At 38.9% G+C, this 16702-nt stretch overlaps 1 protein-coding gene across 1 annotated transcript in view; it reads left to right on the top strand.

Annotated features, from left to right (window-relative positions):
- adamts17 (ADAM metallopeptidase with thrombospondin type 1 motif, 17) overlaps positions 1 to 16702 on the top strand; it is a 583128-nt gene that overhangs the window by 428896 nt on the left and 137530 nt on the right. The window contains exon 11 of the mRNA XM_072278384.1: positions 11260 to 11361. Coding sequence (XP_072134485.1) covers positions 11260 to 11361 — 102 coding nt within the window. The remainder of the gene's footprint in view (positions 1 to 11259; positions 11362 to 16702) is intronic.

Consider the following 16702-nt stretch of genomic DNA (forward strand, 5'->3'; position numbering starts at 1 on the left):
CTAGCTGTTTAGTTTCTCCTAAAGGGGCACGATTGGTTATAGGGTGGAATATTAAGATTCTCGAAGATTATTCGCTTGAGGTTATGCAGGTATATGCTAAGTTTAAACAAGCTCTGTTAGAGTTTTTTTAATAAGGGTTTTAACCCGTCCCTTGGCTACCTAGTTTGACTGAGAATCTCATTAAAGATGGATCCTTCGAATGGTTTTATTTGAATGCTGAAACACAGATTTTTTAAATTTGAAGGCTAACTGTTTAGTCTGTTTTTCCATGAAGATATAAGATTAATGTTTAATGTCTTTCTGTATGAATAATTGTATCTTTTACTTTTGGTAAACCCTTGTAACTAATTTCCTTTCATATTTTTAATACTGTATTTTAGATATATGAGAATTGAATCTCTTGTTGGATTTTGTTTAGTCTAGGTTGGAATATAAATAACCTTGAAACTAATTGGAGCGATCACCAGGTTTTTGCCGGAGTCGTCTGTAGTTGTAGATGCCGACTTTCTATTGGTCAGTTTTCTTTCTTTGGGAGGTGGGCGGGGTATGTTTTTTTTCCCCAGAAGCTGTTTTCGAATTTTTAGCCAACTTGTTGCTTGGTTACCATTTCTCAAGGTTTATGGCTTGGTTATTAACATACATTTTAACCCTTCCTTTAAATAATATTAAAATGGACTAAACTATTAATTTACTTCGTCTTAACATGTAAGGGTTAAATCACCCTGTTAGATGTAATTAGATTTTTGCTTATATTAGGAAATTTAAGGTCCCTATTATTTTTTTTACAAGAAACTCACATATGCAAATGTGATAATCTTAGTTTTTTTAGCCATTGGAATGGACCTTGTTTTCACTCTTCTTTTCAGGCCAAATCTAGAGGAGTTTCGATGTTTATAGATAATACGCTTTCCTTTGTCCCACATAAAGTAGTGTCTGATACTAATGGACATTTTGTTATAGTTTCAGGAATACTAGATAATAAATTAATGGTATTTACCAATGTGTATGCCCCAAATGTAGATGATCCAGGATTCTTTGAGCATTTTTTTTTCATTTTTATCGGATCTGAATCTTTATTTTTTGGAGATGGGAGGAGATTTTAACTGTTGGCTAGATCCAATTTTAGACCGATCATCTTCTAAACCAGCGTCTCTTAATAAATCAGCTTTGTTTATTTAATCCTTTTTATTGAAGTGTGATATAGTTGATGTTTGGCATTTTTATATCCTTTAGGTAGGGAGTATTCGTTTTTTTCCCCCATGTTGTGCATACATATTCCAGGATTGATTATTTTTTTTCGATAGTCAAATGATTTCATTGGTTCATTCCTGTGAATATAAAGAGATTGCTGTTTCAGATCATGCTCCTATATTTTTATCTTTAAAACTCCCTGGTTTTCTTCAAACCAACAGATTTTGGCATTTTAATACAACTTTGTTATCTGATAAGGAGTTTAAAAATTGAGAAGCATATTATTTTGTTTTTTGAAGAGAATAAAAAGGAAGAGACTTCTAATCTTATTGTATGGGATACTTTCAAGGCCTATATTAGAGGACAAATTATTTCTTATACTGCGAGTGTTAAGAATAAAGCTAATAGCCCAGAATGTTTAATTTATTTATTTTATTTTTTTAAGATTAATATATCCCTTATTATAAGCTAGTTTCTTTAATTTGTATTTTAAACTGACTCTGAGAGCTGGATGCCTACTCTTCTTTTTCTTTTACTCTCTTTTCTTTTTTCTTCTCTCCTTTCTTTCCTCTGCCTTTTATCTTTTTTTCTCTCTCCTTTTTTCTAATGAGGGGAGATGGTCTTGGGATAGGTGTTTTTTTTTCCTGTCGGACTTAATAATGTATTTCAATTATTTTTTTCCAATATGTATTAATCATTGTATTAATTGAGTCCTTAGATTTCTTCTTTAAAAAATTGAAATATATATAACAAAGAATAAAGGTAATAAAGAAGGACTTGAATTAGCCAATCAATTGAAACAATTAGATCAAAAATATGCTATAGCTCCAGACCCTGTTTTATATAAAAGACGTGTTGAAGTTAAAACTAAATATGATCTTCTGTTAACATATCCAATTGAAACTCAACTTCTTAAAGATAAAACTCAATTTTACATTCACGGAGATAAATCAAGCAGAGTATTGGCCAACCAATTAAAAACCTGTAGTTAAATGACAAATTAAAGAACTTTGCAAAACTAATAATGATAGGACAACTGATTACTCTGAAATAAATGATGCCTTTAGAGAATTCTATTCTAAACTTTATAGTTCTGATTCCCCGAAAGTATGTAGGTATGTATTAGTAGACTTGATGTTTCAATCCCTATGGTAAGTTGGCACTCTCGATGTTGGTAGTGGGCTTGGAGTGGTGGCAAGGAGGGAGGGTAGGTATGTCATCGGGATCATCAGGTGGGCACCCTCCTTCTTTGACGTTTCATTGATAAGCCTATGACGTTTCCAGAGGGCTCAACGGTGCTACCTGGCGTCCCAGATACACCCCCTCAATTCCATACCCTCCTGTCTTCATCTTGCAGCCCAGTTGTTGTCTTTCCTTTGAAAAATTTTCTAGATCAATTAAATATCTCTGCACTTTCTGCAGATAATTACAAACAGATGGATCAACCCATTTCTTATGAAGAAATCGCCGAGGCTCTATGTTCATTACACTCGGGGAAGGCTCTGGGTCCAGATGGATTTTCTGGAGAATTTTATAAGGCTTTTTCTTCATTAATTAGACCACAGTTACACTTGGTCTTTTTGGATTCTTTCAAATTGGGTAGTTTGCCTCAATCTTTTTATGAAGCTTCTATTTCACTTATCCTAAAAAAGAACAAGGACCCAACTGAATACTCTTCATATAGGCCAATTTCATTACTCCATGTTAAAATACTAAAATTCTTTCTAAAGTTCTGGCTCATAGGATTGAAAATATTTTACCTTCTATTATTTCTGATGACCAGGCTGGATTTATTAAAAAACGACATTCCAATTTTAATATACACTGTGTATTAAATGTTATTTACTCTCCTTCTCAGGAGATAGCGGAATGTGTGATATCCTTAGATGCTGAGAAGGCCTTCAATCGGGTTGAATGGAATTATTTATTTAATACCTTAGAAAAATCTTATTTTGGACCAGATATTATTCAATGGATTAAATTATTTATCTCCTTCTCAGGTTCTTACTAATTTTCAAAATTCCAAACCATTTAAACTTCACCGCGGAACTAGACAAGGTTGTCTGTTGAGTTCTTTGCTCTTTGATTTAGCTTTAGAACCTCTTGCCATTGCTTTTCGAGAATCTAATGATATCTGTGTTATTTTAAGGAGAGGTATCACCCACAAAATCTCGCTTTACGCTGACGATATATTGCTTTTTATCTCTAATGTTGAGACCTCGTTACCTTACATACTTTCTTTACTCTCCCATTTTAGCGAGTTTTCAGGATATAAATTGAACCTACATAAGATTGAATTATTTCCTTTAAATAATTTGGTATCAATTAATACTAATCTCCCTTTTAAATTTGTAAGGAATCAATTTACTTATTTGGGTGTAACAGTCACTAAGAATTACAAACACCTGTTTAAAGAAAACTTTCTTACTTTATTGAACCATGTAAAAAAGATATTATTAATTGGTCACCTCTTTCAATATTGTTGATTGGATGAATTAATTCTATTAAAATGAATATTATACCTAAATTTATATATCTTTTTCAGGCTTTACCTGTTTTTATTCCTAAATCCTTTTTGGACTCTCTTGAATCTATTTTATCCTCCTATATATGGAAAAATAAACATCCTTGTTTAAATAAAGTTCATCTTCAAAAACCTAAGAAGTCTGGCTCAGCCTTACCTAATTTTAGGTTTTATTACTGGGCAGTTAGTATATGATATCTTACATTTTAGCTATATTATATTAATCATGTAGACTGTCTGGTATGGGTTTCTTTAGAAGCTAACTCTGTTAATAAATTTTTTATTATTTCTCCTCTTGGATCCTCACTTCCTTTATAAGTAAACTAACTGATAATTTAATAGTTAAACATACTCTGAGATCTGGATACAATTTAGAAAACATTTTGGTTTATTGAGATTTTCCCTTTCTAGTCCCATTTATTCTAATGTTTTTAAAACCCTCCATGAATGATTTAGTTTTTAAAGAATGGGACAGGTTGGGTACTAAATGTTTTTGGGATCTGTTTGTTGGAAGAAATCTTTTTCTCATTTGAGCAATTGTCAGCTAACTATAGCTTACCCAAAATTCACTTTTTTAGGTATCTACAAATCAGAGACTTTCTAAGATCTCAATTATGCACATTTCCTATAAACTCAGATAAGAACTTAATAGACGTAATTTTTAATTTGACACCTTTTCATAATGGTTCAATATCTAATATTTATGGTATGTTACTGGAGACGAGGAATGTTCCTTTAGACAAAATTAGGAATCTCTGGGAACAAGACTTATCAACGTCAATATCGGAGGAAACTTGGAATGAAATTTCTTAACTGGTTAATACTTCGCTATGTGCTCGCCATTCCCTCATACAATTTAAGGTGGTACATAGAGTCCATATAACTAAAGATAAGCTATCTTGTTTTTATTCGGATATATCTCTCTACTGTGACAGATGTAATAATGGAGAAGCTTCATTAATTCATATGTTTTGGACTTGTCCATGTCTTGGAAAAATATTGGAATGAATTTTTTCAAACTTTTTCTTTTACTTTTCGAAGTCAATTTTAAGCCTAATCCTCTGATGGCCCTATTCGGTATTGTTGCAGGACAAGGTATCAAGCTGAACACATCTGATTTACATATTTTGGCCTTTAGCTCTCTTATAGCTAGGAGGGCACTTTTGTTTAAAAGTAAAGATGTTTTTCCTCCTACTCATGCGACGTTATGTCATGTTTAGGTTTAGAGAATATTTGTTGTTCAATTTCTGAATCTCATCAAGACTTTCAAACATTGTGGGGACCCTTTCTGAATTATTTTCAAAACTTTCAAAACCCTCAATTCATTATTTAAATTTAGATGTTGGCTATTGTTAATTTTTATTATACGAGGAGGCATTTTACCTTTTTTTTTCCTTAATAAACAACTTCAGTCTTGGAGGGGACAGACTTTTTTTTTGTAATAAATTAGTATATTTCAATATAACTATTGACTAACACACATCAAAGTTGCTGGTGAACACAGCAGGCCAGGCAGCATCTCTAGGTAGAGGTACAATCAACGTTTCAGGCCGAGACCCTTCGTCAGAACTAACTGAAGAAAGAGCTAGTAAGAGATTTAAAAGTGGGAGGGGGAGGGGGAGATCCAAAATGATAGGAGAAGACAGGAGGGAGAGGGATGGAGCCAAGAGCTAGACAGGTGATTGGCAAAAGGGGTATGAAAGGATCATGGGACAGGAGGCCCAGGGAGAAGGAAAAGGGGGAGGGGGGGAACCCAGAGGATGGGCAAGGGGTATAGTCAGAGGGACAGAGGGAGAAAAAGGAGAGTGAGAGAAAGAATGTGTGTATATAAATAACGGATGGGGTACGAGGGGGAGGTGGGGCATTAGCGGAAGTTAGAGAAGTCAATGTTCATGCCATCAGGTTGGAGGCTACCCAGATGAAATATAAGGTGTTGTTCCTCCAACCTGAGTGTGGCTTAGCACGTACCTACATGCAACTTGAAATTTGTATTTTCCAGATACCCACGAAAATGAGAAAGAATATGAAAGTTATTCAGAGAGAAACATCAAACACATTCCCGGTACAAAAACAAATGGCATCTTGATCATCAACCCAGCCCCCAAAACCCCCCTTTCCCAACACAAAATGGAACTGGAACATTGACCCCCGAAAACAACCCCTCCCCCACACAAAAACTAAGAGAATACTAGCAGAACATAACCCCCAAACACCCGCCCCTTCACAACAATGAATAGTTGATTAAAAACAAACAGAGAATATAAAAACCATGAGTCTGAAAAAGTCCACAGTCTATAAATGCAGAACCACGATACCATCCTACGATATCACCGATATTCGTCGAAAGAGAGAGACGCCATACGAGGCAGAGAGGCATACTGCCTGCCACAGTGAGCCACACAGTGACAGGCCGTTCACAGACTCTTTCCTGGGGGGGCGATCAAAGGGAAAGCAGTCAGTGCTGACACTCTTGCTTGCCTTCTGCCTTTCCCTCCATGTCTCAATCGGCGATTAACGGATGCTTTAAACGGCAAAATGGAGTCAAAGTGTCTTGAAGTTTCTTTGCATCGAGGCTGTTTGAGTACACGCTCGCTTCCTGGAATCTTCTTGAAGACAGCAAAATGTTGGATCACTTAAATGATCTTCAAACTGTAAATCGCAGGCACTAACAGTCCCAGAAACCCATTTAAGGTGAAAGCTAGAAGATGTTGACTGAGGGAGTGTTGTATACTGGTGCCATCAAACAATGTTAGAATTGCTTCAGACCAGCTCCAGCTTCAGCTCCTTCTGCAGCCACAATGCAAGTTGTATATCACTCATTGACTGCAACGGTTAATTGAGTACATATGCACAGATTTCATGTACAATATCCCTTTCCTGGCAAAGAGCCTTGAACACAAGAAGCTCTCATCAGGAAACATGAAACCTCAAGTCTATTCTTTCCTTTCAAAAGTTCTGGATATCAGCTGTTGTGGAGCAGGCTGTAGTAGCTGGAGGTTAGACCAGGATGAGCAAGTCATTGAAGAACTACACTCACAGGGTGAAGAATCTGTTCCCTAATGCTTTCATTCTCTACATTAGAAAACTAGTTTGTCGGCAAGCCTATTTGAAAGAATTAATGAGCTGCGACAGGCAGTGAAGAAAAATGATGAAGTGAGGGAATATAAAGTGCTGCAGAACAGAAAACTGTTGATAGATTCAGTCGGACTCTTGCCTTTCCACCTGCTTTTTCTGGTGCCTCAGACATCAGGTTTCCTGAACTCCTTACTGTTGACAAAGTGTTTTTAAAATAACTTCACTTATTTTAAAACTGTGTTAAAGAGTTTCTGCACAATCCCACAAGTAGCAGAGATGCAAAAATTGTCAATGTCAGGGCATTCCAGTGCCATCGGTTATTAGAGGTGTGTCTGGTTATCATTATTGTACTTCCTCCGATCTCTAGATGGTTGAGACCACAATACGTTTTCTTTCCTCTCTTAGAGAGTTTCCTTCACTAACTGCTCCTCTGCTACCTACACCCTTACTGATGAGGCCAGGAGGACACATTTTTCAGTTATGTTCTCCTGAAGACTATAGGAGCAAAATTCAAAGGTTCATTTAATTATCTAAGTACGTATGCAATACATCTCTGAGATTTGTCTTCTCCAGATTGCCACAAATAAGAAAAGCATAGAAGTAGTTGAAAGAAAGACATCAATACCCCCCACCCTCTAGTTGCAACCCCCCCGCATAAAAAGATAAAGAAACAAAAGCTCGCAAAGCCCAGACACCCCCAACCCCCCCCACACACACAAACTAACAAATCAGAACATCAAACCCCAAACTCCCAGCCTGCCAGTCGGCAGCAAGAGAGAATGGGCAAGAACACAAAAGAAACATAGAACTGAAAGAGGCCAATATGAACTACAGTCCAATCCATAAATCTCAGAATTTCGATAACATCTCCGAGAGCATCAGGACCCAGCTGACATGAACCTTCAAGAGAAAGTTGGGTTATTCAGCTCATCAGGTCTGCTCCACCATTCAGTCATAGCTATTTTTTGTTAACCTCATTTTCCTACCTTCTCCACATAACCCCTGCCAATCAAAAACCTACCAATCTCTGCTTTAAGTACACCCAATGATTAGGCCTCCACAACCCCTGTGGCAACAAATTCTATGAGTTCACCACCCACCAGTTGAGTAAATTTCCCCTCGTCGCCGTTTTAAAGAGTCATCCCTTTATTTTGTGCTCCTAGTCTCTCCTACTAAAGGAAACATGCTCTCCTCATCCACTCATTCCAGGCCTTTCAATGAAAGATTCAATTTTTGTAGAAAGTTTTCCACCAAGTAACTAATGAGAAAGTGAAGTCATTCTGTTCGGTGGCACAATCTCAGTTACTTGGCCACTGATTCTATCAAGGATGGAATAGATCAAGTAGCTGCGGACCATCATAACGTAGCATAACATCACTGATGGACAAATTTTTGGGAGAAATCCAAGAGGCAGCAGGAAACAGCATTTGGAAAGGCCACATAGCAGGCTGATCAAAGCCCATAGGATTGAAATGTGAATTAATTAAAATTGGCTCGGTGGGCTGAAAGGAAAAGCTAATAGTTGGCATGTGTTTAGAGACTTGGGGTTCTATGCAGTGGGACTTTGGAAGGCAGTTTTGTGATATAGATAAATGATTTGAACTTAAATTTTGAGGCCATGATAAACCATCTCCCAGGATGCAATGAATGACATTGTGGAAAAAAGCCTATGAGAGAGGAGAGAGAGAGATTGGATTTTGGATATTAGAGGAGCGGAGGGATATAGGGTTAGTGCAGGAAATCAGAATCAGGCTTATTACCACTGACATGTTTTGAAATTTGTTGTTTTGCATTAGCAGTAGGCTGTAGGAATAGCAATTACTGTAAATTACAAATAGTACAAAAGACAAATAATGAGGTCGTAGTCAAGGGTTCACGGACTGTTCAGAAATCTGATGAAAGGAGCAGAAGAAGCTATTCTTGAAATATTGAGTGTGGGTCTTGAACCTCCTCTCCTTCCTCCTCCAATGACAGTAACACGAAAAGGGCATGTCCCAAACAGTAACAGTCTTTAATAGTGGATGCCTACTTCTTAAGGTTCTGCCTCTTGAAGATGTCCTCGATGGCGAGGATGGTTGTGCCTATGATGGAACTGGCAGAGTCTTCAGCACCCCTGCCACCTCTTGAGATCCTGTGCATTAGAAGCTCCATAACAGACTGCGATGGAACTGATTAGAATTCTCTCCAGTCTATATCTGAAGAAAATAGAAATTTAGAAGAAGTGACACTGAGGTGAAAGTTCAGACATGATCTTACTCAATGATAGAGTAGCAAATGTGTAGACTGACCCACTCTTTTCAGGTGCTGATGAACCTTCTGGGCAGGTGTACAAGTGGCAAACAGAATTTAAGCTAGAGGTAGTACATTCAGAAAGGGCCAACAGGGCACAATGGATGGTAGGATAAGAGGGATACTGGGATGCATATGTACGTACTCCTAAAGACAGCAGGACAGGTGTTACCTGGTACGTTATCTGGTTTTGATGCTTATGGGGTCTTGAAATGTACAAATGAAGCAAAACTCAAAAGGAGCAGGAGCAGACCATTGAGATATTCAGTAAGGCTGATCTTTATCCTCTTCAACAGTCCCCTTATACAATAAGGTGGACTTCTAACCACACAATGTGGCTTTGCACCTCATTGCCTGCCCGCACTGTACTTTCTCTATAACTATATCACTTTATTCTACATTCTGTTTTGTTTTCTCTTGTCCTACCTCAGTGTACTGATGTGATGAAATGATCGGTATGGATGGCATGCAAAACAAAGTTCATCACTGTACCTCAGTACTTGTGACAATAATAAACCACTTTACCAAGCTATCTCAGTGCCACTTTCCTATACTATTCCCATACCTCTATCTTCTTTGTAAATATGGAGAACCCTATTGTAAGTACACTCAGCAACTGAACCTCTGCAGCCCCCTTAAGTAGTAAATTTGAATGATTCTCCTCCACCCCACTGGAATAATAGTCCTTTGCCTCAGTCTTGAATGGCCAACCCGTTATTTTGAGACCCTTTATTTAAGACCAGTTCAGGTATCTAAATGGAATTTAAAACTGGTCTCAGTTAGAATGACTATAAACTCTGCTAGAATGTTGTAAGTTCTCATTTGGTTTCTAATAAAAAGAACGTTGTCTTATCTGAAATAGTGTACATGTAACTTTAGATCCACAAATGTGGTCTCTGCTGCCACCTCAGTTTGGGACCAGTTAAGTATGGTAGTCACATGATTATCTCATGAAAAACTTGATGAATAACAATCCCCCCCCCCCCATATTTCCTACATTGCACTTAATTGTTTGTTCAACAGTTTAAGGGTTCTGGGTTCCTGGAAGGGACTATATATGTCCACATCCTTCTCTCTGTCCTTCAGGAACAGAGGTTCAGTTGTTGAGTATATTTACAGCAGAGTTCTTCGTATCTGCGAGGGAGATAGAAATATGGGCATTAGTGCAGGAAAGTGGCACTTGGTAACTTGATAAAGTGCTTTATTATTGTCACAGGTACAGTGAAAATATCTTGGGATATTAATGTCCTGTGCCACTTCTGTGGAGTTTTTAGTCTTCTTGCCTGCTGGAACCTGTGCGTTAGTGCCAGGAACGTACTCGCACACAGCTAGTGGTTGTATAATGTCTTACAAAGTTATGACGGGAACACCCAGTACCAAACATCATCTTGAAGAGGTTCTGAGACTGAAACCTGCGAAGCAGCCGAATAATGCTCAGAAGGTAAATTTTTCTTTCATTTTGTGCTCCAGAAGAGACAGATCTCTCTGCAAGCCTCATAAATCCAGCTCTTCATCTTCATGTCTGAACGGAGTCATCCTCCAGAATTGGCTATCCCATTGCTCATAAGGTCTGATAGTTAAGAGATACTTGAATCTCGTGCTGGTTGGTGGTCATTGGAGGTTGGTTATTGGTGACAGTTATCGGGCAATGCATATTGGGTCATGTCATTTGGTGGTGGTATTTGGATGAAGGCCTTTGGGTGATGACTGTTGGATAATGGGTAATGGTTGATGGTTGCTGGCTGGTAATTAGCAAGTTCTGTCCATCAGCTACCTAATGTTTCCTTGGCTTAATTCATGACACCATTTTGCCAATGGACCTCTTAGTTGTGGTTATGTTTAGATTTGCAATAGATGTGAAGGGGAACTCAGAAGTTGTTTTCTGTTCAGTAGAAATACTAAGGGATCTGTATGGATAGAATTAAGTTAATTTTTGAGTATGTCTAATAAAGTGATACAACAAGTCCCCGCCTCTGGGTTGTGGAGATTCCAATCACTAGTGACCAACCAACAATATTATTGTTTATGCATATTTGTAATTATTCAGATTTACAGATGTTCTTGGAGAATGGGAAATTGTATTTAAGGGTGTGATTATTGTTTTTATTGATTGGTTTAATGACAGATTGGAGATATGACATAGATCTCACATCTAACCATAGACTCTCCTTTTATTTCAGCATACGATGTGCTCTGGTCTCTGGTGTCTGGTGGAAGAAGACTTACCATGCAAAACAAAATTGGATCCTCCGCTAGATGGGACAGAGTGTGGTGTTGACAAAGTGAGTTAAAGACCAATAGTGCTCCATTAGATTTAGTATTGCCATGTATTTGTGTGAGAGAGCCATAGATTTAACATTAACTGTCACTCCCTGCCACTCTGTTCCAGAAAGCCTGGTAAAGTGGATATAGAGAGAACAAACTACGTGTTGTTCAGAAACTTATTTTCTCATCTGATTCTTCCCTCGTTTCTTGCAGAATCTCTTCCATTGCATCCAGCTCTAGTTCCTTCTGCTTGCTGTTCTGTTTGAGAGAACATGTCTATGCCTCTGTCATCCCTCCCACTTTCTGGAGCACTGTGCTCATGGCTAGTGATCACCATCCGCCTGAATCATAGACTATAAATTGACACTTTTTTCTCACAATTTGCTTCTAACACCTGCTCCCTTCTCATCCCCCATGTAGCTCCAATGATTGCCGGTTTCTCACCTGATCATGAACTAAAAGAAACTCTGTTTAAAAAGAGTTTCTGTTAGGGAAAGAAGAGCTCCAATTGAATTAATAGTTGAAGTGATGGTACTTGCCTCCAAAACTCAGACCATGAAAAACAGATGTTCTTTTTTTTCTGTCCATTGGGCCTGCTGGCTCTCCCAGTGTCAGATCCCAGCTCCTGCCTCTCAGTCCAAGTCACAGACATTTTGTGCAGAAATAGGCCTTTTGGCCCATCATGTTCAGAACTACCCTTTATGCTCATCTGCACTCATACTATCTGCCTGCATGAGGAGCATATCCATCTATGCCTTGCTTATTTAAACACCTTTCAAAATCTTACTTAAACATCGTAAATATATCCAACTCCACAACTTCCTCTTGCAGTATGTTCCAGATATTGACCACTCACTGATAAAAAAAACAACTTTCTCTTCAGATCCCTTTTGAAATTCTTACCTCCCAGCCTTTGTTTTTAGTATCCCTACCGTGGGAAGAAGATTTTGACAATCTGCTCTATTTCTGCCCCTCAGAATTGAAATATTCTTCTCAACTGTATATTATGTTTTCTTGTGAATGTTCGCTCAGACTTGGCACTCAGGATTTTCTACCTGGGGTCCTGGTGGCAAAATGCCCACAGAATACATAATTTTGTGGACTTTTTCACAAAACTTGACCAAAATTCAACACAAGAAACTACAACAGTAATGCTTGTAAATCAGACCTGAAAAATAATGTAATTGGTGATTAAAACTTTCAAATGTTGTAGGTTTGCAAGAAAACAAGGCATTCCCTTGTTAGTAATTTCTACAACAATGGGGTAGAAGAATTGATTAGTATAATGCTATCTGTTTTAGTTTTTAAATGGCTACAGTGCAGGTGGCCGAGGTAATAACTCCCTCCTGACAGAATGAGAGGACACTTGCTTTCTCTGGATGCAGAGACTACCAAACCTGTAAAAAAGATTCTGGCTGGTTTGAACGAACTTAAAACCATAGAATGGTGGTAAAATCTCAACAAGTCAGGCAGCAGCTGTGGAAAGAGAAACAATCAATGCTTTGGGTCTGTGACCCTTTGTCAAAACTATTTCAAATTTACATTAACTGCAGTTTATTTGACTTTCATCTGGATATGACCCAAGGTATTTACACTCAGTGTTCTGCTATTTATTAAGTTTCACCCAGATTGACCCATTATTTGTGAAAAAAAAAACACCATGCAAACTGCAGGCTGTAACCTCTTTGGTCAGTAACTGTAATGATGAACGTTAAATACATCAATGTGGCGGTGTGTGTACGAAAGGGGAGAGGGTAGCACTTGGAAGTGATTCTACTTGTTACGAGCCTCTGCCTATAGTGCAATCTATTCCAGTGATTTTCTGCATCTCCACCCTCAGTAACATGAGCTGATTTAAACCTTTGCTGAATGTGCTCTAACTCACAAACAATCTTGTTCAATCAGTAAAATGTTATTCTTTGCCCTAATATTACCTTATATGTCAAACCTCTGAAGAATCTTGGACCAATTTATAATAGCAATGGTACTTGTTAAATGTAATTGTTCGAGTGCTAACAGTTGTCTAAGATATTAGGAGTGAGTGGTTTGGAACAGCAGGAGATAAGAAGTGCAGGATCCAGGCAATAAATTAGAAGGTTACACTAGTGAATTATTTTAAATTATTTATTATGTGAGGATTCTAAGGGATTTGAAGATTAGTTCTCAGCTGCAGGTGCTGATGTGATGATCCAGCATATTAGTATGTGGGAGAGAGGGAACCTCTCTTCACCAGAACCCACCTGAGATGATCACACAGGCACCCACCCTCCCACCGTCTTACGCTTGGGCTGAACAGCAAGGGAATGAAAGGGTTACCATATGAGGAACATCTGGTAGTTCCTGGGCTGTATTCCCTGGAGTTCAAGAGAATGAGGGGGGATCCCATAGAAACATTCAGAATGTTAACAGGCCTGAACAGATTAGATATGGCAAAGTTATTTCCCATGGTAAGGGATTCTAGAAAAAGAGGGCCTGACTTCAGGATTGAAGGACGTCCATTTAGAACTAAGATGCGGAGAAATTACTTTAGTCAGAGGGTGGTAAATCTGTGGAATCTGTTGCCACGAGTGGCTGTGGAGGCCAAGTCATTGGGTGTATTTAAGGCAAAGATAGATAGGTTCTTGATTAGCTAGAGCATCAAAAGGTATGGGGTGAAGACAGGCGAGTGGGGATGACTAGAAGAATTGGATCAGCCCATGATTGAATGGCGGATCAGATTCGATGGGCCAAATGGCCTACTTCTGCTCCTATATCTTATGGTCTAAAATGAAGAACATGTGCTGATGTTTGGTTATTTGTACTCGCCCTACCTTTCTACAAAATCTTAGCCTTAGCACCACTTTTCTGCCTGTTCCACATAAACTTGAACTTCTCTTTAGACCAAATACCACTCTGTATTTGGCTTGAATATATTTAGTAATTTAGTCTCTTGCAGCTTCCTGGGTAGAGAGTTCCAAAGATTCACAAACTTCTGAGATAGAAAATTCCTCCTCATCCAGTGTCAAGTGAAGTTATGTAATGTTTATTGTTATTTAACTACTGTCAAATGAGAACATTAGAACGTTTTTGACAAGAAAGCTTGTGAGGCAATGAGACAACAGTTTTCTGGACCAGGCTGTAATGCACAGTAGTACACATAACACACAATAGCTTAGGAAAATAAGGATAAAATCTACAGATGAATTACACATAACTAAACAAAGTAAAGTTCATTAATTAAAAATTGCCAGGTGACTCTGCCACTTTCTGGAGTGGTCACTCACAGACAGTAATGAACGTGTTGGAGAGGGTGATTGGGCAGACAAGAGGCATTGTTTTGACCTAATGCACTAGTGTTTAATACTGAAGATCTGGAAAATTGAGAATTCAGAAGGTGACTGGCTGGAAAGTTGTTTCTCAAAGAAAGGAATTGCAGCAAAGATAGAGAGCCACAAGAGTTTGCAGATGCTGGAATCTGGACCAACAATCAATCTGCTGGAGCTGAGCGTCTGTGGAGGAAAGAACCTGGGACCAATCTATAACAGCAATGGTACTTCTTAAATATAATTGTTGTAATTTTAGAGAGGTCACAGAGGAGATTTATCAGGATGGTATCTGGTCTAGAGAACATGTCTTACGAGGAGAGGTTGAGCAAGCTAATGTTCTCTCCTTGAGCAAAGGAGGATGACAGGTGACATGATTGTGATGTATAAAATAATAAGATAAATAGAGTAGACAGCCAGCCCCTTTTTCTAGGATGGAAATGGCTAATATGAGAGAGCATAATATTAAGGCAATTGGTGAAATATATAGGGAGAAGTCAGTGGTAGGTATTTTACATAGCAAGTGGTGAGCGCATGGACCACACTGCTTGTGGTGGAGGTAGAGGCAGAGGCATTAGGGAGATTTAAGAGTCTCTTAGATCAGCACATAGATTAAAGAAAATTGGAGGGCTGTGTAGGAGGGAAGGGTTAGATTGATCTTAGAGTAGGTTAGAAGATTGGCACAACATCGTAGGTCAAAGGTATTCAGCTGTACTGTTCTACACTCAGCAGCCATGTTATTAGTTCCACCTGTACACATGCTCATTAATGCAAATATCTAATCAGCCAATCACGTGGCAGCGACTCAATGCATAAAAGCATGCGACAATGTCAAGAGGTTTAGTTGTTGTTCAGAATAAGGAAGAAATGTGATCTAAGTGATTTTAACAGTGGAATGATTGTTGGTGCCAGACGGGGTGGTTTGAGTCTCTCGGAAACAGCTGATCTCCTGGGATTTTCACGCACAACAGTTTCTAGAGTTTACAGAGAATGGTGCAAGAAACAAAAAAAAAATCATGTGAGTGCCAGGTCTGTGGGCAAAAATCCCTTGGTAATGAGAGAGATCAGAGGAGAATGGCCAGACTGGTTCAAACTGACAGGAAGGAGGCAGTATCTCACATAACCACACATTACAGCAGTGGTGTGCACAAGAACCTCTCTGAATGCACAACATGTTGAACCTTGAAGTGGATAGGCTTCAGCCAGCAGAAGACCACGGACATACAGGAGCTACTTACAGAAGACCACGGAGGTACAGGAGCTACTTAATAAAGTGGTCACTGAGAGTATTTCAGTACTTGTGACAATAATAAACCAATTACTGATTCCAATTCAGTCCATATTTTTGTAATACGTTGTGTCATAGTGTCATACAGCACAGAAGCAGGCATTTTGTCCCAGTGAGTCCACACAGACCATCAACCACCCATTTATACTAATCCTACATTTTATTCTCCCTGTATTCCCATCAACTGTCCCAGATTCTCCCACTCACCCACATATCAGGAGCGATCAGGAGTGGGTGTGTGCTACAGTGAAGCAGTGCCTCGACCAGCTCAGCCACTGTGTCAGTCCTTTCAAGGACAATTTCTGAACTGGAGATCAAGAAGCAGAGTTTAGTGCGGGAGTGAAGCCAGTGGCTCTGTGTTCTACCCACTGCAGGGATGTTTTGTTCATTTGTTACAAGATGTAGCACTAGGAGCAGGAACGTAGGAGCAAAAGAGCTGCCACTGAACAAGAGTTGGGTGTGTTTTGCCTAAGAACCAGGTTCGTGACCTGGAGGTGGGATGCCCTTTTTAACCCGTTCCCCATCTCGATACCAGACAGAGCCACAGTGCCAGATGTTGGGACAGGCAGCCGCTGCCCAGGGCACCGTCCTCAGAAGTTTATTCCGCAACGTGTGGTGTGGAAAGAATTGTCCTTGTGCTGAACTCTACCTCCCTCCCTCCAAATTCTCCAGCAATGAAAATGCAGGCTTCCAAGTGTTTGAATAACTTTTAATGCAAACCCTGAGGCCCCTGTTCCTGTGCTTTGCCTGTCTGACCCTTGCTGAACC

Source organism: Mobula birostris, chromosome 14, assembly GCF_030028105.1.
Source record: "Mobula birostris isolate sMobBir1 chromosome 14, sMobBir1.hap1, whole genome shotgun sequence".
Taxonomy (NCBI): Eukaryota; Metazoa; Chordata; class Chondrichthyes; order Myliobatiformes; family Myliobatidae; genus Mobula; species Mobula birostris.